Consider the following 23,333-nt stretch of genomic DNA (forward strand, 5'->3'; position numbering starts at 1 on the left):
TGGGTCAGTAATTCTTCATAAGAACAAAATTCTTTTCTTCATAAATGAGAAAAAGCTTCTGGTGTATTTTAGATTAATTGGAATAAGCAAATAGTTTCCCATATGTTTTTCTTATTCTTAATGCTTTTCTTTTTATCATTTACCCAATTTATATATGATACCTATAAATGTCCACTGAGTATTGGTTAAGTTACATGGCTTAAAATCAAGACTGCATAGTAACTTACTAAAGTATATTTTATAAAGTGATTTTGGTCATCAAGTTAATATTACTATACAACGACTCATCTGCATATGTGGTTCATTGCCATGCTACTAAGTCAGTTCTAAAGGGAACATGAAATGCACACCTACATGCCAATTTCAGAATCAATTATATATCTGCTGCAATTCATTAGACTTAGGGATTCCAAATGGTTTATACACTTAAAGACTTGCTTAACTGGTTAAGAATATAACTGCTAGCCAAGGTAATCAGGAGTAAAGTATGTCTCAATAATTCCTCCATTTAAAATCTTCTTTATTTTTACCCCTACAGTAGGTAACATATAATAATACATTATACATAATCTTGTTTATTTTGTGTATGTATGACTTAATTCTAGATTGTAAATGCTTTGAAAGCTTCTTCCCCACCTCCTTGAGTGGATATGGATGTTTCATATAAGTTTCTCTTCAGAATGTTATGCTTGAAGGAATTCCCTGGTGGTTCAGTGATTAGCACTCTGTGCTCTCATTACCAAGGGCTGGGGTTCAGTTCCTGCTCTGGGAACTAAGATCCCGCAAGCTGAGTGGCACGGCCAAAAAAAGTTAGGCATGAATGGAAGAACTGGTTCACAACTATCAATCAAAATTCACTTAAGAGTTTCCCTTAGCTGTTTAATATCTCAATGAATGATGATGATTTTAGTGAGTGTGTCTTATGTTGGTCAAAGCAATTTTGAAAGCTGTTTGATAAGCTTCTTTTATCCCAGTTACAGTTTTTGCTTCTCTCCTCTCTCTTACTCTCTACTTTCTTCAATTTCTCTCCTCTGTATCCCTCACATTTCATTTTGTTTTTATATTCTTTTGTCCTCTTTCCACACTTGAGCAATTATTTAGGAAAAAAAGAGTCTAGAATTTTCCTATTGTAACTCAAAGGAAACCAAGCTTGAGCATATCTTTATGACAGAAAGACCCAGTAGGTTCATTTTGGGGGTGGAAAATCTGACCAGAAAGGTAAAAAAAAAAATCCCAGATTTAAAAAATGTAACAATTAGATTTTTAAAAATGTATATACAGTCAGTTTGTTTACTCAGAAAAAGGACTTTTAATTTTCTTAATTATGTGTAAGTAAATAATCTAGACTGATAGAATTTTAGATGAAGCTGCTAAAACTAAAATGCTTAAGAAAACAGATATTGCTAGATGGAAAAGGAGGCACTGTACACAGCACCTGTTGAAAACTCAACTAAGTAAAGCACTGCTAACACCCCTAGGTAACTGGGAGAGTGTTTTCATATTTCTGCATGTGTTTGCCTATAAAAGCATTTCAAGGTGTAGTTTTCTACTGATTCAACCTTGCTAAAAAAATTAATCAAGGAACCATCATTTGCTAACCACTGTTTTTTATCACAATTTCCAAATCTTTTTCAGGAAATGTGTGTTTTTAGTTCCTCCTTCTTGAGAAAGCTTCCCCCTGACATGAGACTGACCCTAAAGCCACCTCTGAACTTCAACACCATGTCTGCCCTGAAAAGAAGCCTCAGCTGCTGAATTTTTCTAGTTTGCAAAGAAAGGAACTCTGTATTAAACTTGAGTTTGTAACTTAAAAATAAAACCCCAAACCTGCCCATCTACTGCAAATAAATGTATTCCCTTTGTTTCATGGTATGCAATTAGATGCATTTGAAATAAAAGGTAAGTTAAATCAGAAATCTTGGAGACAAGCATGTACTATTTTAAAACAGGGAATGTCAAATGTTGTTTTTCAACGCAGTACCAAGGGGTATTACACAGGTAATTTCTCAGGGCTGATGTTAGCTAATTATTAGCTACCGTACCCTGCCTCCCATTCTAAGTGCATATCTCCTGGCAGAAAGACACAGCTAGGAGTGTTTTGTTTCATTTGTCCTTGGAGTTTTTATCAGCATCAAGAAGGTGGACTGAGCCAAAGTTAGAAGAATTCTGGAGCTAAGCAAAAAGCGACACGTTTAACAGCCCCCATTAATTGGGGCTGTTACATGATTAATTTGAGAAAAACAGAAGAGACCGATTTCTTTACAACTCACAGTTGGATGCAATGCACTAAAAGTAATCCTGTAAATTACATTTTAAATCTTCAACATATTCCAAGCAGATAAAATAGTGGCATGATTGACCAAACTCCTTTAAAAAGTACACATATTACGATGCATCGTAGTTATAAACAGATGGTATTTGGCCTCCTTCCTATTCTCAACATTTGGAATTTCTAAACTATGTGAATTAAACAATAATATTTTATAAACATACAAGGGATTTTGCTCACTGCTTTGTTAACATAGAAATTATACAATGCTGACATTTATTTAAATTTTAAAAAGTAAACAACAGTGTGCATTGAAATAAAGCAAACTAAAATCAACATAGAGAAGTATGTTCTGTGTGCATATTACCTACAATGGCACTGGCCTTTTTAAGGGAAGACATAATGGGTTGAAGAACAAATGGTGGCTTAGATGGGACTAACACTTTGTACTCCAAAGGTTCATTTAACACCTCTCTGTAAACAAGGGATATTTATACCATAATTGGCTATTTGACCATCACTGTTCATTTACAATGTAACCTGCTATTATAGAGTTAAAAGATGTTCCCCTTCATTGGCTCATCAGTTCTCACAGTAGTCAAAGTGTACTCACAGTTTTAAAAGCACTTCCACAAACAGGGATCATTCTGACACTTGTACTCTGAATGAGAAACATTATCATATCAATAAGTAGGTATTTTTTCCTTTGAAGGATATTATTGCCAGATAGATAAGGAAATGTATCAGATCTCAGTGTCATTTCCTGAGATTCCTTTCTAAAATTACAACTTTAACCCTTTGGCCACATTGTGGAAAGGAGATCCATCTGGTGAGTTGATGTACAAAATAGAAGGCACTCGGTTTTCAAACATTCTTCTCAGATGTGCAAAGTTGTGTCGTGATGAATAAATAATGAATCAGATATTTCAATCCGTTTTATGATTTTTGAACGCCCTGATTATCACTGTTTACAGACACCGTTGTCTCTATGCACTTCCCAAATGTTCTTGCTCTGCCTTTCAAGGATGAGCTTGGGTTGGCCACTCTCCCCTACCTCGGTTTACTCCTGGACAGCTCTTTCTCACATTTTAAACAATCAGCCAACCTCTATCTTCAAGTCTACAATTTGAGGCATATTTCAAACCAGATGGGGTAAAATCTTGAGCTATGGATGCCAGTGATGGCCACCAACACTCCAGCTAAGGTTTCTTATCTTTGGTCACTGCAGTGCACCACTTTAGCCTACAATCTCTATTGGTGGGAAAGAAAGAGGAAAGTATGCGATAGCCTAGATGGTCAGAAAAGCAAAGGGGCCTGCTGAAACCACAAACAAGGAGCATTTTTCTCTGACACACACAATCTTAAATGTGTACACACAAATAAATACCTAATGACAAATAACAATACTAGAGGGGAGGAGGTCCATTTAAAAACAAAGACGCCTTCAAATGATGTTTAACGTTTTCCCAAGTTTTTTTGGAAATCAACACGACGCTTCTAAATATTCTTCTACCTAAACACAGCTTAACTTCTCTGTCGCCCCCCCCCCGCCCCTCCCCGCCCCCCCGCTCTCTTTGCTCCGCCTAAATAACCAATTGGTGGTCAGGAGGAGAAAGTTTGCAATCCAGAACACAGGTATGAAGTGAAAAGGAAAGCAACCTTAGGGCTGGCAGTGGGATTAAAATCACAAGTCTGAATATGTGAGAGAGTTGAAGAGGAGTGTTTTAACATTAATAGCCAGAATCTTTGCCGGGAGAATTACAGTGCCCATCCCTACTCCCTTCTCAGTTTTTGCTTCAGTTAAAAATTTTAAAAAGGATAGAGGGAGAGAAATCATTCTCTTTGCTTTCGCTTCATCTTCATCGGATTCTCCCCCTGAGATCTGAGACTGGCCGACTCAAAGGCACCAGTTTCAGTAAAATACTTAAGAGAGGAGCTCTGCCCCTCAGGGCTGCGCCGCCTTCCCGGTGATGCGGAAGGGGGCCGGCCAGCCCGGCACGAAGCAGCCAGGGCAGCCCTGGGCCACCCGCCACGTGTGCGGTGTCAGCATGTGACGGTCGGTGCGCGCGTGCCAGGGTGCGTGCCCGCGTGTGTGCGTGACAGTGTGCGCGCGTTGGGCTGTGCGCGCGCCGGCGTGCGCGTGCCGCGGCTCTGCCCCGGCGGCCGCGCGAGTGAGCGGGAGCGCGGCGGCCGCTCGGGGCTCGCTACGTCCGGTCGCCTGGGGCGCCTCCGGCGGCTTCGGGGCTCCTCTGGCTCTCGGCGCTGGGCTCAAGCGCAGCCGAGCGGACTCGGCGAGGACTCTGCGCCCTCGAAGTCCTCCTGGGCCCCGTCTTCTGGCGCCTAGAGAGGTGTCGAACTACCTCCACGCGCTTTGGACGGGACCCAGCGGGGCATCGAGGGCGAGCGCCGCCGCGAACTGGAGCTCGGGCACACCGGCCCGGGGGAGAAGGTGCGCGGCGAGCGCCCGGAGGCCCCGGACCCTCCCGACCCTTCTCGGTTTCGGAGGCTCCGGCTCGCTGTCCTCCCGACGCTGGGCGCAGGCTCGTCGGCGGCTTGGCGCTGGCGCCCGGGCGCCCGCTTTGGGGCAGGCCAGCGCCGCGTGAGGCCGAGGCCGCGCGCCCCGCCGCCAGCCCTCTGCCCACGGCCCAGCCGGGCCTCGCCAGCCCCTAGCCTGCGGCGCAGGGCGAGATCTGACCGAGGGCGGAAGATCTGAGACGAAGGGAGGGAAGGAGCAAAGAAGTAGCCGGCCCCAGACAGGGAATCCTTAATTACAGATTAAAAGGCGAGCAAAACCGTACACATTTTCCATGTGTCAGCTGACTGCAACGGCAAAAGGAAATCCAGAATGCTGGGTGGGGTCGGGATGTGGGGGATGCCTCTTCTGTCGCCCTCGCCCCACACCGGTTTTATTAACAGGACAAATGTAACATAACCTTAGGTAGTGGAGGACTCTGGATAGGTGGTGCCTGGCGCCCCATCGCAGCCGCTCACTCCTCGGTAGGAGGACCGTTTGCTGATGCACCCAGAGGTCGTGGGACCCTCTATATATTAAAAAAAAGACTAAAACTCCGTTAGAGTACATTTTGTTTCCTAAAAACGTTTTAAAACACATTTTTAAGTGTTAATATTTGACGCTTAAAGTACTGGTTATTCATTATCTTCGAACTAACGGACACGCATACACGTGCACGTTTTGTTTCGCAATTTTATAGATGGCGGGTTTTGTTTTTTCTTCCCTTGCCTGGTATCACAGGATTAGAAATCCATGGGCAAAGTTGAGCCCATAGAAAGCCAGGGAACATAGCTGCAAGCACCAGAGAGCACAAGGTTCTCGATGGTTCTAGACTCTGGAGGGAAAAGGAGAGGTGTATGCGTTGATACATTTTCTCCTATTCATTATGATCGCATAACAATCTCTACTATGTTTCCTGGGATTTAAGATGCCACTTCAACTCCGTGACATCCTAAATCCTTCACTTAGGGTAGGGTGGTGGTCAGAAGCCAAATCCCACTCTGTGACCATCACACATCTCTCGTTCTGGGCCCTCAATTTTTAACACTGAAACTAAAGGGATGACCTTTGAGGATCACCCCGAGCCACCAGGCATTGCACTTTTCCGTATTTTATTCCTCTTGTTGCTGAGTCCGCTTGAGAAATAGAGGTATTTGGCTCTGTTTGTTAGTAATCTGTTTACTGAGCAAAATGATGCAGCAGGTTGGAGGCAGTAAGACCACCTTGCTTAGTCATTTTACCAGCTTTCCTCTTTGTAGGTATTCTCCTATCTTTTATATGTAATTTTTCCACCAGTGCCATTTTCCTTACAGCATTAAAAAAAAAAAATTCAAAGTGCTTTATCATGTGATTCGTTAAGTGATTTGCCCACACCCCAAATAATGCTATTTGCATTCAAGATTAATAGCTGCATATCAGTAATTCTTAAATACTTCCTGATCCATATTTTCACTTTAAATGATTCCAACATTTATTATTGGCCAGACAAACGCCTGTACTGGTAAGTTCGTGGACTGGGTTGCCAGCCAAATGACAGAAGCATTCCACTCAGGGAACGCGATTAAATTTCTGCTCTCCTTGCTTCCACTGTAGAAGGTAGAGAGCCGTCCTTCCTTCCTTATTTGCCACCTTTCCCAGAAGTGGTTGTAGATGAGCAGATTAATAAATTGCTGTAAATCACACTACGTTCCAAGCCTCCCCCACCCTTTTGATACGTATTTAGGAAAATTTTTAAAAATCTCCCCTGAAGCATCCAGTCTTGATTTAGCCACATGCACTCCACATTTTGACTTTCTCTTTCAGTAAAATAAATAAGGTGAAAGAGCAAATTAGGAGTTTTTCTTATAGTTTTCCTGTGTTTGAGAGGATCACCCTGCTGTCGTTTTAGGCCAGTTTTGTTAGTTCGTATTTTTACCACCCACCAAAGAACAGCACAGGATCAAGTTTATATTAATAAATGATGTTCATGACTAGGTTTCTACATGCCAGAGTTATGATTTATTATTTTTAATGGGTGGAGAAAGGAGAGCAGCAATAAAACCAGCCCCTAAGTCATTCAAAATCCTTGGCTTCACACATCTATGTGGTGTTTTTTTTTTTCCCTTTTAAATTTCGTCTAAATTTCCTGTAAGTTCTACTATTATGGACTAATTTTTTTTTTCCATTTACCTGTGTCCATAGCTTCAAACACTATGTTTATTATAGTTAAATTTATGAAAAGCATTATGTTCCCCTTTTCTACTTTCTAAGTGTTTATAACTGTCTCTATTTATCCCCATCCTGCTAAGAATTTCACAATAAAATCCTGTACCAAATAAATTAAAATCTGCATCTTCAGACACCCCAGGAAGAAGGCATTAATCCACTTAGTCAAATATCCAGGCCTCCCCTCTCCATTGCAGCTCTTCTTAATGTAACATTTAGTAATTGCAGCTGGCTCCTTATCCTCGCCTCCCTCCCTTTCATTCTGAATCATATTGGCCTTGTTTAACCTTCATTTCCTTTCCTACCCCCCACATTTGTCCACGTACTTTTTCTTTGACCATGTTTGTCTCTCTTTCTTTTTGCTGCCTGGATTGAAAGCAATAAATAGAGCTTTCTAAGACCTTAATACTTTCAGTTAAAATCACATTCTTCCTCCCTATTCCACTATTAATGCTTTGTACAACTTTTATGCATCCTTTGGTTGTGAAGTTACTGCTCTATATTTTTCTGATTGATCATTAAGTTATGCTGGCTTTTGAGAACTGCCTCCATAATCCTGAAGCAAAGGCTTTTTACTTGGCGTGCTCTTTGCCTTTGGAATGCCTTTCCTGGCAAGGACAGGCATTTTGGTTTGACTATGATTCTTAAGTTACAATTCAAGTCTAATTTGTTCAGTTAGGTTTCTACTCGAAGCAGCTCTGTTTCTCACTGTTAAGTGCTCCATGAGGCTGCTTAGTTAAAGGGTGTGCTGTAAGCTCAAGATGTAATACACTTATATTGTACTTGATTATCAGTTTTCAAAGACAGCTGCATGCTTTGATATCTGTGTAAGGAAATATCAGAAGATAATATACCATTGGTATTTATTACTCTATAATTAAGGATGTGTCAGTGTTTCCCTTTAAAAAATGCTATTTTCAGAAATTCATATCTCAGGCATAAATTTCCCTATGAATTACAGCTTAATACTGTATTAGAAGTATCTTCTTTTAAAATTATTCCTCCTCTTCCTTTTCTTTCTGGGGAAGTAAGTTTCTGGATGTAATTTCTGGGTTATCTATTTGGGATGAGACGAAGCAGGCCCTTGCTGCACAATTAAAGGTGCTTCTGCACTAATGCCACCTGCCCCCTCTGCCCTAGGCCCTTTGCACAGGGCGAGATCGTGGGGACTGCCTTTTGGATAAAGGGCCAGCCTATCTGTTTAACAGATAGAGTCTAGCTGTATGATGTGAAAGGCAAAAAGACTCAGCTGTTCAGAAGCATCACAGGTACCGGAATTCAGAGAGTTTAGGACCAGAAGTCAATTTTTTTGCATTCCTCCACTTCTGGTTGCTTGGACTACAAGTATAGCCAGGCCAGGCAGGAGGAACATGAAATAAATCTATAGCCAAGTACTAGCAACTTCTTCGTCTGTGTTTTTTCTGATAGTAAGAGGAGGAGGGATGGAGAAGGCAATGGCAAGCCACTCCAGTACTCTTGCCTAGAAAATCCCATGGATGGAGGAGCCTGGTAGGCTGCAGTCTGTGGGGTCGCTAAGGGTCGGACACGACTGAGCGACTTCACTTTCACACATTGGAGAAGGAAATGGCAACCCACTCCAGTGTTCTTGCCTGGAGAATCCCAGGGACGAGGGAGCCTGGTGGGCTGCCGTCAGTGGGGTCACACAGAGTCGGACACGACTGAAGTGACTTAGCAGCAGCAGCAGCAGCAAGAGGAGGAGGGAAGGGGGAAAGATGGACAGATAGATATATTCCTCTTCACCTCCTTTAAGGGATGGTCTGGAGAAGGAAATGGCAGCCCACTCCAGTATTCCGGCCTGGGAAATCCCATGGACAGTGGAACCTGGTGGGCTATAGTCCATGGCATTGCAAGTGTCAGACCTGACTTAGTGACTAAACCACCACCAAACCACTATACCACTTGACCAAATAAGTTGACTACAACCTCCTGAAAGAGACTGAAGTCTAGACCTGTGCATGGGACCCAAAGCAACTCAGCCAGGACTCAGCCCTCAGTTTCCTCACATCTAAAATAGGGAGGTTACAAACACAAATGCTTTACCAGGAGGGCCAGGGAAGTTACATGATGTGTAAGTCCTACAAAGTGTTAAGACCACAGGGAGTCGCAAGGGCCTGGGATGGGATGTAGAGACCCAATGCTTCCCTACAGATATAATAATAGTCATAATAAAAAATACTTAAAATATGAGCAAAACTACAGGATCTCTCATGCCCCTTCTTCTACCAACTACGTGTGTGGGCCACCTCCTGCTGCCCTTTGCCTGGTGAGGGGAGAAATAATAGGGAACCAGAGGTCCCAGTGAGTCATCAGCACTGAACTTGGTGCTTCCTGAAAGGCAGGTAGGTTACAATGACACTGTCCTGTGCAGAGACAGGCTTATACAAAGACACAAAACATCCTTCTGTTTCTATAAGGCAGTCTGGCTCCTTCATAAGCCTTAACATGATGCCTTAATTTTCTCACTTGTGAAATGGTGATGGAAACGGTACATTTTCAGATATAAAGGACTTCAAATTCCTGGAGAAAAGTATTACATAAGTATTTCCAGTAGAAATCCCATCTTCCAGCATTCCATCTTGGGTCTGCTATTTAAATGCAATAACTAATATGACAGTATACATTTTAGATTATCTTCTGTTTGCCTGCATGCCAAGTCGCTTTATTCATGTCCAACTTCTGCCACCCTATGGGTTGTAGCCCACCAGGCTCCTCTGTCCATGGGTTTCTCCAGGCAAGAATACTGGAGTAGGATGCTATGCCTTCCTCCAGGGAATCTTCTCGACCCAGGAATCGAAGCTGCATCTCTTCCGACTCCTGCATTGCAGGTGGATTCTTTACTGCTGAGCCACCAGGGGAAGTACCAGATTATCTCTTAGGAAACATCAGTTCTTTGTTTATCTGTTTATGGAAACCATGAAGAACCTGTCCTAGGGTTGAAAGTCATTACCACAGAGATATGGGAGAGAAAAAGGAATCACTAAGGTGGTGCTAGGTGCTGGGAGGACCCCAGAAGGCACTGACCCCCAAATTCCAAATTAGGAAAATGGGCCACAGGATGTGGGGATTCTGAAGTCATACGTAACTCACATGCAGCTAGGGCGTCCCAAAGATACTTGGAGGATGCCTTTTCATGGGATGACGACAATGAAAGTCTTTGTCTTAAAGAGGAAAGGGAACAGGTAACAGTGCAGGAAGTGGGCAGAGCGGTTAGCAGCTCAGACAGCTCTGTGCCCTACCACAAAGCTCTGAATTTTTCAAGATTAAAAAGACCAGCTCGTGTAACAACTTCCTCCATCTTCCTCTCTTGACTCTTCAAAAAGGAGTTTCTGGAGCCCTAGTTATCCATTTTCTATTTGTAATGCCACACACATTAGTCAGAAACGGTGATCATTAGCCCCAGGAAAAAGGAACCCACAGACAGTCAAGTTCAGCTTCCTTCGTAGTTTGGGTTGTTTCAGGGTCAGGGTTAAGTGCTTGGCTCCCAGTAAGCCAAGGAAAGTCTTTTCATGCAAAACTGGTGGTGAGGGCAGTTTCTTTTACTGTTTAAAAGAAAACGGTTTTCTGACTCCATCCAACTGAGAAACGTTAAGAATGGCGTGGTAGCAGAGTATTATAGCTCCTATATTACACATGGTAACCAAAATATCTACAGCTCCTATCAAAATGTAGATCCAATAGTAACATTTAAGACATACAAAAAGTCATAAAGGGTAGAAATAAGACTTCGTGTGCTATGACCCAGCTTAAGAAATAGACCATTTCTTAAGGTTCTGCACCTTTCCCAGTTATGTGTCTAATCTTCCTACCATCTCTCCTCTGACTTAACCATAATTGTAAATTTGGTGCTAATTCCCAAGTTTTCTGTTATACTTTAAGCACACAGGTACATATCTTTGAGCATCCTGTAGAATCGTTTACATAGTTTAAAAACTTTCCCAAGAACATTTTAATGAATAATTGTGAGGGGAGGGCACATTACAGCAGCACGAGTCGTTGTTCATCTCAATTCACATTTTAAAATGAAACTTGTTTTCCAGTTTTCCACTGAAACAGAAAGGCACTTAAGCACCTGTCAATAGTCAATAGAAGAATAAAACTCATAGAATATGTCAACGTTAAAATACAGCATGGACTCTCATTTGAAAACTGATTCTCTCATTCACAGAAAGTATCTTCAGACTGAAATGAAAAATTTTTTTGTGGCTCATAATATTTCTGGGTAGCAGATGCTTTCTCAAAAACAGATTTTACTTTTAAAAATATCAAATATAATTAACACCTTCAACATAAAATGAAATCTTTGCTTCCAGATGCATTTCAAGGTGTTGAAGTGAATTTGTGCAGCCCTCTATGGCTGAGTTTTCACTGACTTACTGATTGCGCTGCCATCTTTATGTGGCAAGTCTGAAGAACTGAGAGCCGGAGCAGGACATTTAAACTGAACCATACCTGAAGGATGGAGAAGGAAATGGCAACCCACTCCAGTGTTCTTGCCTGGAGAATCCCAGGGACGGGGGAGCCTGGTTGGCTGCCGTCTATGGGGTCGCACAGAGTCGGACACGACTGAAGTGACGCAGCAGCAGCATACCTGAAGGGTGCTTGTTAAACCAGGTGCATTTGGGGAAAGGTCTTTTGATCTATTCCCGATTAACCGGGTGTAAATAAGTATATTAAGAACTAGGTGCTCTTCTGTTTATTACAGAAACACCTTGCCAGAAACACAGGTTAGGTAAATTCGGGACAAGCATCCAGAACACTGTGTCTGGGTTGATAATGAGCAGACTTTTAAAGACATTTAAGATTAAAATCAGTTTAATGATTAATCTAAAAGAGAATAAAATGAACAGAATTGAATGTTTAAAAAAAAACACAAAAATTTTCAACATCCATACTCAAAATAAGAAATAATGGGAGTGTCTGCTCTCTTTAGTGAAAGTGAAGAAAGCAGGGGGCTTCCCAGGTGGCGCTAGTGGTAAAGAACTCACCAGCCAGTGCAGGAGACTTGAGAGAGGAGTGTTCAATCCCTGCTTGGGTCGGGAAGATACCCTGGAGGAGGACAAGGAAACCCACTCCAGTATTCTCGTCCAGAGAATCTCATGGACAGAGGAGCCTAGAGGGCTACAGTCCACAGGGTTGCAGAGAGTTAGACATGATTGAAACGACTTAGCACAGCACAGCACAAGGAAAGCAGGAAGTAAAGAGTAGGCTTGTACTGTCGATTTTCCTCAACAAAATATGGGTTAACTGAATAGCCCTCCATGCCACCATATCATGGCTGTTGAGAAGCACACATGCACACACACACACATATACACTTAATTCAAATGTTACAAATTATACATTTACAAGACTTTTTATTGCTTATTTGCACTAATACCAAATCCAACAGTATAGTTTTAAGAAGTGACCACCTCATTGCAAATTTTTATTCCACAAGTAATGCTGGCACAGCTAAAGCCAAAATTTGATTTGAGTTTATGGGTGTAGAAAAACATCCTTGTACACAGGGAACTTGCAATATTGTGTTTGCCAAAATCAGGCAAATATTTAAGTGTTTCAGACGCACTATCTGAATGGTAATTAATATTGTTTTCCCATGAATTAATGAGAAAAGTATATATGGATAGTTATGCATATAATACATGATTCACTATGAAATGTGAGCTCATCATTTTCAGGATAGTAGGACAAAACAAAGTAAGCACTGTCTCTTGGCTGTGAGAGTATAATATTGTTTTGAGAGACGTCATCTATAACATGGCACCTTTCTAACTGAAGCATCCCTTTAGATGCTAAACCCTGCTCAGAAGAAGAGTCTAAAAAGCTCTTAGGCCTTTTTATATTAGCTTTTGCACCCAAAAGGAACATAACTGATAGATTCCAAGTTTCACAGTCTCAGACCAGAAGGGACTTCTCAAATAATTCCTGAGCCTTTGTTTTATGGGCTAATTTGTCCAGTGCCTTCTCAGAAAGGGAAGAGGACTCAGATCCAGTGTTGTGATATCCTTCATACTGGCTCTCACACTGGTCAGGGAGGACTCTGTGCAGAGATAGAACCTGTTGTTTCTGCTGCTTACTCTCCCTACTTTTAGATTCCTTGGCCTCCTGGGCCTTGAACTGTTGCTTTTTCTGATCTGCAAGACTGCCTCTATCTAGAGGGCTCTATCTTGATCTATTTCCTGCTTACACTTTTGCTACCTGTCAAATGGGTCCTACCAGACTTTTGAACCAGTGCCCTCTCTGTCTCAGATGCCTGCTAGACAACTCAGTCCTTCTAAAAGCCAAAGAGCCAGGCTTGGCCCTTGTCTACCCCCTTCTCCCTGGCTGCTCCTCACTTTGCAGCTTATAGAAGTTATTCATTTCAAAAGCTAGGAGAGTTACAATTTACCTGTCAGTAAACAGAAGATGGTTTATCAACAGACTTTACCTTAATGACTACAAATGTTTACCTCCTGCTTTCCAGAATGCAAAGAAAATCTTGGAAATGTCATAATATCTCACAAACATTTGCAAAACAGATCCTTGTTCATCGGGAAAAGAAACAATTGTATTCGTTGTCTCTGACACAAGGAAAGTGTTCAGAGAGAAACATACAGATATAAACATACAGATACACACTTACATGGAAATGAGATACGTTAATTAAAAATTGCAGTGGGCACTTTATTAAAAATTTATTTTACAATCTAGCCATTCAAAATATCTTGACATTAACAAATACACCAGCTTGACTATTGGAATCATAAGTGATTTATCTTGAGAAGATTATATTTGTAGCTGGATGCAAATATTTTTGACAAATATTTATATCAAAATTACTGGTTTTGTAAGAAGTATTTTTATTTCTCTGTTTTTATCCCTGGAAAAAAATTAAAACAAGTATCTCTGTGTTCATTTTATGGGCAAGATGGCCCCACTTAGTGTATTTCCCATGTTTGTCTGAATTACAGCTGTTTATCTTGCAACTTTCTTTAAGATAAATTAAATGCAAATGTAACTCTGTGAATCATGGGAATACCTGCCAGACTTCTTATTAATACCTTCACTTAAAACCCCGGTGCCAGAGAGTCATTAATTTGCTAAAAGAAAAGTGCTAAAGCAGCTCTTTGCCCACAAACAATTCCGAGATGGCTGCCCAATTAGTCAGTAGCATTCTGATCCTCCTTGCAGGCCCTGTGGCCCTCTGAGGACACAAGAAGGCTCCGATGATAACCTGGCAACCTAGGTAGAAACCCAGCCAAGTGAGAGCGTTTGAAGCTGCAGTTTGGCTGCCATCGTGTCGGCGAAAAGAAAGAATTCAGGCACCATGTCATCCAGTACAAAGGATAAAAACGGATTCAACCGGAAATTCAATGTGGCACCACATATGGGATACATGAGTGCGGTTATACAACAGGCCACATATTTTTTTGAACAGTCTCCTCCATGTGATGCCGAGGACATGTGTAACCATCATAACGTCTCTAGGAATCTGTATTTAATTTGAGTTGGGGTGGTGGCAGGGATTGGAGATCTGAAGCCGCCACAGGTTTGTGGCAGATGGCTCTGTGTCAGCTATGACAAGCAGCCAGGCTCAGCTTCCTCTGCAGATTTTCTTTTCTCTCTGATCAGGTAAATATGGGCACACTCTGGAAAGTTCTACAGATTCTGCCTTAGGCTGCAAGTTTGTGACTTAGCCCCATCTGTCACAAATCTTCCCTAGGTTCTGCTGTAAGCAGAGACCTGAATTTACCATGTAGGGCTGCCCAAGAAAAAGGAGCCATTTCACCCTGTAAGGGGGAGGGAGAGAAGAGAAAGCAATGAAGAAGCATTAACGACTGAAAGACTAAAGCATGCTGAAAATTCATATTGCAAATTTGCATAACTTACGTCAATTAGATTTCAAAAAGCCACCAAGTAAATGGTTCTCAAGTTTCCTCACCTCAGAAAATCCCAGTTTCTGATTGGCTTAAAGTGTAACTATATTTTCAACCATTGTGGAAAGCTGGTCCCCTCAACCCCGCCTTTTTTTTTTTTTTTTTGCAAATGGGTATATTCTACTGTACACAAATTTCATGGTTTATGTTATGGATGACAGCTATTAGAAGTTTATCATCCAACTTTTAACTTTTCTAAACATAAGATAGACAACACTCTTAATACATGTTTTGTGAATGTGAATTTTACTTGTAAGTGGTGAAGGCACAAGAGAAATGCCATTACTATTACGTGGCATTTATAAAGCACTTCAAGTTTACAAATGGGTTTATATTCATTATTTCATTATAGCAGGACCTCAGGGGGAAAATGCTATTAAGAATTAAGAAAAAAAGAATTCTTCCAAGTTTATAGATGAATCATATAGAGGCCAAGAAGTTCACCTAGAGCCAGGCTACAAATTAGTAGCAGAGAAAGAGAAGCAGCCAAAACCTCTAACTGATCTTAATCACCCTGAGTATATCTATTGTGCTAAAGATTTTTTGCTTGCATTTTACTTAGACAAATCAAAGGAAAACCAAGCCAAACAAAATCAAGGAAAGAAGTTAAGAAAGAGAGGGAAGAGTAACGGGGAGGGAGGGAGAGAGATTGAGACGGATCATTTGCCTTAGATTGTGCTGGTGCAATTGAGAGGTTTTTGAAGTTCTAAAAATGTCATGAGCTTTTAAGTTTTCATTTTTTAAGGAAAAAGTAATGACTTTGGAGGCGTGTTAATACTAGTGAGCACCACCTTATTCACATCTAGAGTATAAGCTCAAATTAAAAGGGGACTATAAAGTGACCAGTCTCTTGAAGGAAACTTAAAGTGGCTTGGCTGTGGTTCGGGGAGATATAACCTGATATAATTAAGACAACCGCAAATGGCTTTTCTGGGCTCTGAGTCTGAACTGTAAGCTTAATCACTCTTTGGAATCACTTTTAGGCAGAAATCTGAAAATTATCCTCTCCTCCGAATAACAGCAGGTTATAAAGGTTTCTGGAATGTGAAAGAACTTGAAGAGGGCAACAAAATAAAAATCAGCTGCTATCATCTGAAAAAACTTAAACTACAGTTTACCCTCATAAAGCAAAGGAAGGATGGCATCTCTCTCTCTCTTTTTTTAACACAGAATATCACTCAATTTATAAATAAAAATAAATGAAAAAATAGGGTGGGAATGAAAACCTACTGTTAGTCCTGGCAGGATATATTTTATACAACCACCCCATTTGTACCTTTGTGCTATTTTCATTACTGGTAACAAGGGGGTGAACAGAAATTTTCCTCTAAAGCATTTTAAAATCTAATGATCAAAGGCTCTCTAAAAGCATAAAGTACTGATCTCAAGTAATTGTTGGGAATTTTCAGTAAGTAAATTCCCATTGTCAAAATGAGACCCCCCAAAATGTAACTTCCCGGTATGAGACTTACTTGGGTTGTAAAAGGAAGCCCTATGTTACTGTTAGAAGTTAATCCTTGGTTGATTACTTTATGATTATTTCTAGAATCTTGTGTTCAAGAGTCATAAAAGAGCTCCCTATTACAGATGAAATGAAACCTACTTTATCTCTGTGGCAAGTGTGTGGCTGCTGGGTGTAACCTACATAAAAAGGGACGTGTCCTGTAAGTACAAGAAACCTGAAGTCCAATGGCTGAGCCTAGTGGCAAACTTTTTAAGAAATGGCATTAGATTTTTTAAAAATTCAGAACAGGGTTTTAAGTTTTAAAAATGATTAAGAAATGTGATTTCTGCATGCATTTCTCTAAATATCGTAAGTAAAATTCCTGTGTGAAAGAGAGGAACACTTGCATGCACACGAGGAATTTAAACATTTCAAGTCTGAAACCAGTTCAGGTGAGAAGTCATGGGCATGGAGTTTTGTAGCAGAAAGAGTCACTTTAAGAAAAAAAAGGTATCAAATTCTGTTTCTGCTTTTCAGTTACTAGCATTCTGTTTCAAATCCTGCTTCAAGTTATAGCCCCCAAACTCTCACTCATATTGAAAGTATAATGTCTCATGTGAGAAAAAAGCCAAGTGTTAGTAGCCTTATTCTAGTCATTAAATTTCTAAGTGTGAATCCATATGAAAAATCTTATCCTAAAGTGAACTCTACATGATAAGTAGTTGAGATGATTTTAAAATGTAAACTTTTAACAACAAAAAAAGAGTAAGGTGCAAAAATGTAAAAGGAGCAAATTAAAGAATTCAGTGACTTTCTATCCTTTTAGATCTTAGAAGCATATGTTTTTAAAAGCAAAACAGCACTGTCCAATGGAATAAATTTAAAAAGAAGCCCTCGATACTCTCTGTATAATATACACAAAAGTCTCTTCCATTGCCTAAGAAAAGTACAAAGCTGCCTTGAGGAAAATAATTCTCTGATATTTAGTGAGGGCAAATGTTACCTGAAATGTGAATATTTATAAAACATAAAGTAAAAAAAACAAGTAGTGTAATGTCTTAAATCTTAGTGATAAAGTTATAACTGGCATTCCTTTCCTGTTTTAGCTCTAAATCTTATTACAACTACCCAGCTAGATCTGTGGGCCTTGTGATTTTTATCAGTTTGTCCTGGCAACTGCATCATAAAGCTCTTGATTATTTCTAATTCCTGGGCTAACTTATTCATTTTTGAGATTAATTTTTGGATACAACGTCATCAAGATATATGAATGAGGATATATATCAGTGTGTATAACAGATTTATAAGAAAAAAAACCCATGTTAAAAAGTACATAAAATGAATAATATATAGAAATTCTTATAAATGCTTATGCATGAAACACTAATTTCTTAAACTGAGTTGGACCATTTTAGGATGCATGGACTAGTAATATATGTAAACCATAGTAACATGAACAAACATTTAAGGTATATGCTATTTTTTAAACTATAGGAAGAACAATTTGGTATATTAATAGCATACCACTAAGTTGACATTCCTTCAGAATTTTTCCAGAAGTTCTTGGTAAAAGAAATAATTAGAGCTATGTTATGGCAATAGCCATATTAAAATATTTCAGTTGGAGATGTATTTTTTATTGTAACTCTAAGCAACCTGTTGCAGTAACTTTTGAAATGGTTAAAGATTTGCAGATCCAAAATAAAAGGGATGATAATGCCTACCTGGAAGCAAAATTAAAAATGGATAAATTCTGATGGTGGAAATACAATTAAAAATGCTTCACCATTCTCACCATAAGATAACATTTTTTCTCCAGTTTTTTTTTTTTTTTGGTACCTCTGTGAGATGATGGGTGATAACTAAAACTTGTGATGGTAATCATTAATCATTTCAAAACATATGTCCATCACTATGATGCACACCTCACACATACATAGTGCAGTAAGTCAATTATATCTCAATAAAACTGAAAAAAAAAATTGCCCAAAAATTCACCAGAAGGAAAAAAAAAAAAATCAATAATCCGATGGTAAACTCACTAAAAAAATAGCTTTGTGCCATATGTAGAAGATGAACCTATTTGTATTAATACATATTATTCTATTTCTTCAATTTCATAATCTATATATTTTGACAGTCTGTTATGTGGAAAACTACTAAATTAACATTTTACCCAAACAAGACCATGACTGAACTTTCAAAATGAGGAAATCTGGATGTAAACCTTGGAAGACTGTTTTCTCTTTGAAGCTTCCTACGAATACGATACAATCGTATTGACTGAAGGAGTAATACTGAAGCCTGGAATTGTTCAGTCAGCATTTTAAACTATTATGAGCTACCTTCTGAACCATTGCCAAGTTAATAGACAATGAAAGATAATGAGCTTGAAATTGGGTGTTAAATTGCATTTTTGGTTCTCTCCCTTTTTCTTGAAGTTTAACTGTTTCCTGCAGAAACAAAGTCATGTTTTAATGTATCACTAGTAAATATGTATGTATCTGAGGCCATGATAAGGGAAAGGAGAAGAAAAAAGGCAATGGGCTGTATTTCATGTAGAAAAGATATATATTAACATAGGAAAATTAAAATATGCTGGATTATAAAACTGCTAGATTTTAAAGTATACTGAATTTATGCAAAATGAAGATGCTACATTCAAAGAATATAAAAAGGTATATTGCTCATGGCCTAGAGCCACCTTCACAACTCGTAAAGCAGATTTATCCTAGTTCAATTACTTGGACTTTTAGGAGAGTCTCTCTGTTGTTATTCCAACAATGTAAAATTCTTGATTCAAACAAGGAAAAAAAAAAAAAAACGAATGAAGGGACTGAATGATGATGCTATTTAAACTCTTTTCCTTTTGCCTCTGTCATTCAGAGAGGAGACTGACAGTTGAATTCTAAACTAACTGAGGGTTTTTATGTAATTTTACTAAACTAGACAAAGGAAACATTTGATTCTCAAAATCATCTTTAAAGTATTTAAAAAATGAACACCAAATTTCACGAATGTTATTCACCTGAATTTTTGAGGACTGAAGATTTCATTACGATGGGAAGAAAGGCTTATCCTCATTAGTATAATTGTAGAATCTTTCCTTTTACTTCCTTTTAAACTAATGAGTTACATTAATCCAGGTTCATTTTTATAAGCCTCTTGGGGCTAAATGTAAAGGACAGTCATCTTAGAAAACAATAAATTAAAAAAAAAGCATGTACCATGCATTAAGTGCACGTATTTCATAAGACCTAGGTTAATACAACTGGCATCCAGTTTAATTAATCCTTGTTAGTGTAACAACTAATATCCCTCCCTAGCATGTTTCCTTTAAACATTAGTATGTTAATTAAATGTTTTTTTTTTTAAGATTTTTCTTTGTACTTCAATATGGTATTTATACCACGTAAATCTCTTCTCAATAACTACCTTATAGAGATGTTTTCTTGTAATATCTGGTCTCTTGCAGAAATTCTGGAGCCTTTTTGAAAGCTGTTCAGGTGTAGAATACAGATATTCAGCTGCAGGAAAAACAGATACATTTTTAATGAAACAAAAACCTCAAAGCACACACCCGATATTAGTCACTTTACTAATTAAAAATGCATATTGCTCTGTGCCGCCTCGTGTTTTACATTATTTAAGCATGATTTTATAAGGTTACCTCAGCTCACAAGGATGTTTAATGCTAAATAAGACTGTGTAGTTGTGCTGTTTAGACATCTCCTTTGGGTGATTAAAATACATTATTCTAATGTAACACAATGCATATGTGATATATTTAGTGATGAGAATTTTTTCAAAGAACAAGTACGATAGCCGTATGTACCCTGTACAACAGTTGCATATTATTAACTAGTCAATTGTTGAAATAATTTGGTGTGACTTTCAGTCCTCAATTTTTCTCTGTGTATATCATTAAAAAAAATCTGTAAGCAATTGCAGCAACGCTGACCTGCTTATAAAAATCCATCATTATGGGATGTGTATGCTAACAATGAAGAATGCTATTTGAAAACTTGCTTTTTTGTTATCTTAAAAGAACAGATGGTAAATATAAGCTTACTCTAATGTATTAAAACACATAAAATTTTCCTTAACACTAACATGTTGACTTGCCAAATAAACAATTGCTCCTGCCTAAGTTTATTTTCAAACTTTGTAATTTAGCATGAATCATGTAGTAAATTTCAACAAAGACAAAAAGTACATTAAAGCAGCTACCTGGAAATATTTCGGGATAAACCAAATCTTTAGGACAAAGCGGGTAACACCCACAATATACAGCTTCCAACCTAAAGAAAATTTAGAAAGAGGATAAAAATATATTAAAAGACATCATCATTATAGCAAGAAAGTGGTTTTGTTTGCTAAGTTAACAGTATGAGCCCAGAGTTAGCTGGGATGAAAAACATGGTCGGCAGTGCAATCCTAAAAGCCCAAGTTGCTCTTTTAAAAGATTTTATTGATCATATATGAATTTCATAGAACAGAACCAACAGCATATGTTTTGTTCACTGAATTAATCAAAGCGCAGCTCTGCATTTTTTTTGTTGTTTTTAAAATACTGTTTAACACATTTTATAATCAGCAGATAAACACATGTAACAACATGGTAAAGTATGGACAGCTTTTCTTAATAATGCTGCAAAGCCCCAGAATGTTCATTTTTCAAAATGTTTAAATAAAACAGCAAATACTTAACTTTAACACTCTAGACGTAGAAATCATCGAGGCACTTTTAAAAACATCAGAAAAAAAATTTACAATCTGTTGTGATGGGTCATTTTCATTTTAAGTTAAAGCTTCAAAATAGTTTGTTATTAGGCAGGATGTAAACTATTTCCCTGTTTTACTGAAAAACTCTCATTAAGATTACCTTAATGAGTATTTTGCCTTCTGGACTGGAAAGTCAGCTCAGTTTCCATTTTATCCAAAAAAGAATACTCTTATTATTAAACAAAGAAATAAGAAAGTTTCACTCTGAGAGGATTTCCCTAAGGACCAACTACAGGAAGTTTTTCTTCATGTCCTAGCGGTAAGGGTTAAGTAGAAGAAAGGTATTACTCTTCAGTGACTGTGTTAGTCCAGCATAATGGCTATTGATCTGACATATAATAAACCTTAAAGATACCACTGTAATTTCTGTTGGCTAGGAATTATGCAGTGAAATTCAAAACACTCTTTAAAATATGTTTATTTTATGAGAAACTTTGAATTGCATCCAAAATGTTGACCAAAGGCGGAATTTTATTTTGAACTGCAGATTTTTTTCAACCCAAGAATAGTTTGAAGTTATGTCAATGTTTACCTTGTTTATTTACAGTGACAAAGTACATGCAATTTAAGCTGTTTTTAAGTGGGTGATGTTTTCCCTATTTTATAACTGAAATTAGTTTAAATGAAAAGTATTTACTTTGAGCTGCAAAGTTTGGAAAAATACTGTGTTCAAAGTTCTGCTTGAGAACTGCTAGCAGTTTTAAGATAACACAGTGGAAAGGGATAGGTTCTAGTTACTAATGATTAATTTCAAAATCCAAACTAACATCTAATATTTATTTTCTTTACATACGTAGGGTATGTGTATAAATTCTTATCGTAAGCACAGCTATAAACTGCACTGTGACTGCATTATAAAACATTCACAAAAGTTTTGAGCACATAAACTGGGGATATTCTTTATGAACCAAAAGAAAATATGCACTTTATCTGAAGACACTCAGTTTTAAAATGCTGTGCCAATCGAAAAGCAAATACATATGAACATTCTCTTATAATTACATAAAATCAAAAGAGTGAAGTCACAGGCATTTCAGAAAGTGCACATGTTATCTGCTTTTTAATAATGGATTTGAATTAGAGTGTTCTGTTCCCCGAAAGAAAACTGCAGGCCAAGTTACATTTTGAGTCATCGTATGAGCATGTACTCTGCCATTTCCAAAAAACCGCTGCTAATTAAAATACAGTGAGAGAGGAATGACATTATTTGATTTAGGAAGAAAAAATTTTCAAACTTAGGTTCCACCTTTTGTTTGTAAATAACCTTATTTGTGGCTTTATTTCACCAAGAAAAAATACAACAACTACTTTTGGGTATAATTTTTACTTTTAAAATATTATACCTTATTATACATGTTATTTATATAAAGACTGTGTATTAAAATATATTAAATTTGTCACAATATTTTAAAAGAAATTTATAAAATTTCTTCTCATAAGTTTCCCATATTTTGCTATTTTGAAGAAAATTATCATCTCATGATAATACAATTATTCATCATTTCAATTCTTATGCACTACCAGTTAAATAATAAATAGGGTTCCAATTGATCTATTGTTAAAATGACTAGCAAATGACCTTTTTATTCCAATTAACAAATCATCTGCTAAATCTATGAATCTTAATATTCAGATCTATTCACTTCAATTCATACAATTTATCTGCAAATAGTTGTTGGGCTTTTGATTCTAAATATAATTAGCTGATAATTTTGCTTGGCTGAATTACTTTTCTGGAGGGCCTGCAAAGGCTCTCAGTCGCATTATCTAGCAATAATGAATCTGATAGGTGAAATTTTTTACTGTAATGAGGATGAGACACAGTTGTGACACCTGAGTCTACTAATAACAGAAGACTGCTAATTATCGACAGCACTTTTTTGTGTGATGCAAGGAGAAAAAAAATCCCTCATTATTAAAAAATAAAAAGTTACAATTATAAGTGACACCGGAGGAGAGTAAATAAAATGGAGTGATTAAAACATTGCTGCTTTAAGGGTGTTTTTAATTAAGTGGAAATGCTAATGTTGTCATACTTAGCAGATGGGATTAAAATTAGTTATTGTAAGTAACTCATATTTTATGTTATGGTTTCCACAGCATGTCTACAAGATCTAAGAAAGTGATACATTCCATAAGACATTTTAAAAATGAAATTCTCATACTCTTTACAACTCATAA

General features: G+C 38.2%; 1 protein-coding gene and 1 long non-coding RNA gene across 9 annotated transcripts in view; one reads left to right on the plus strand and one right to left on the minus strand.

The window, feature by feature from the left end:
• LOC148778557 (uncharacterized) overlaps positions 1-3,701 on the plus strand; it is a 108,707-nt gene extending 105,006 nt beyond the window's left edge. Inside the window, exon 4 of the long non-coding RNA XR_016035551.1 lies at positions 1,636-3,701. This is a non-coding gene — a long non-coding RNA (uncharacterized LOC148778557). The remainder of the gene's footprint in view (positions 1-1,635) is intronic.
• A 9,955-nt stretch (positions 3,702-13,656) lies between these two features.
• The window catches only part of QTMAN (queuosine-tRNA mannosyltransferase), a 433,783-nt gene continuing 424,106 nt past the window's right edge, over positions 13,657-23,333 (minus strand). For all 8 annotated transcript variants that reach the window (XM_088829198.1, XM_055398709.2, XM_055398710.2 and 5 more), the window contains 3 exons: positions 20,598-20,668; positions 19,803-19,894; positions 13,657-14,776 (listed from right to left, as the gene is read on the minus strand). In XM_088829198.1, coding sequence (XP_088685324.1) covers positions 14,693-14,776; positions 19,803-19,894; positions 20,598-20,668 — 247 coding nt within the window. In that variant the 3' untranslated portion in view covers positions 13,657-14,692. The remainder of the gene's footprint in view (positions 14,777-19,802; positions 19,895-20,597; positions 20,669-23,333) is intronic.

This window comes from Moschus berezovskii, chromosome 2 (genome assembly GCF_049115385.1).
Source record: "Moschus berezovskii isolate FMDL1 chromosome 2, NW_MosBer_1.0, whole genome shotgun sequence".
Taxonomy (NCBI): Eukaryota; Metazoa; Chordata; class Mammalia; order Artiodactyla; family Moschidae; genus Moschus; species Moschus berezovskii.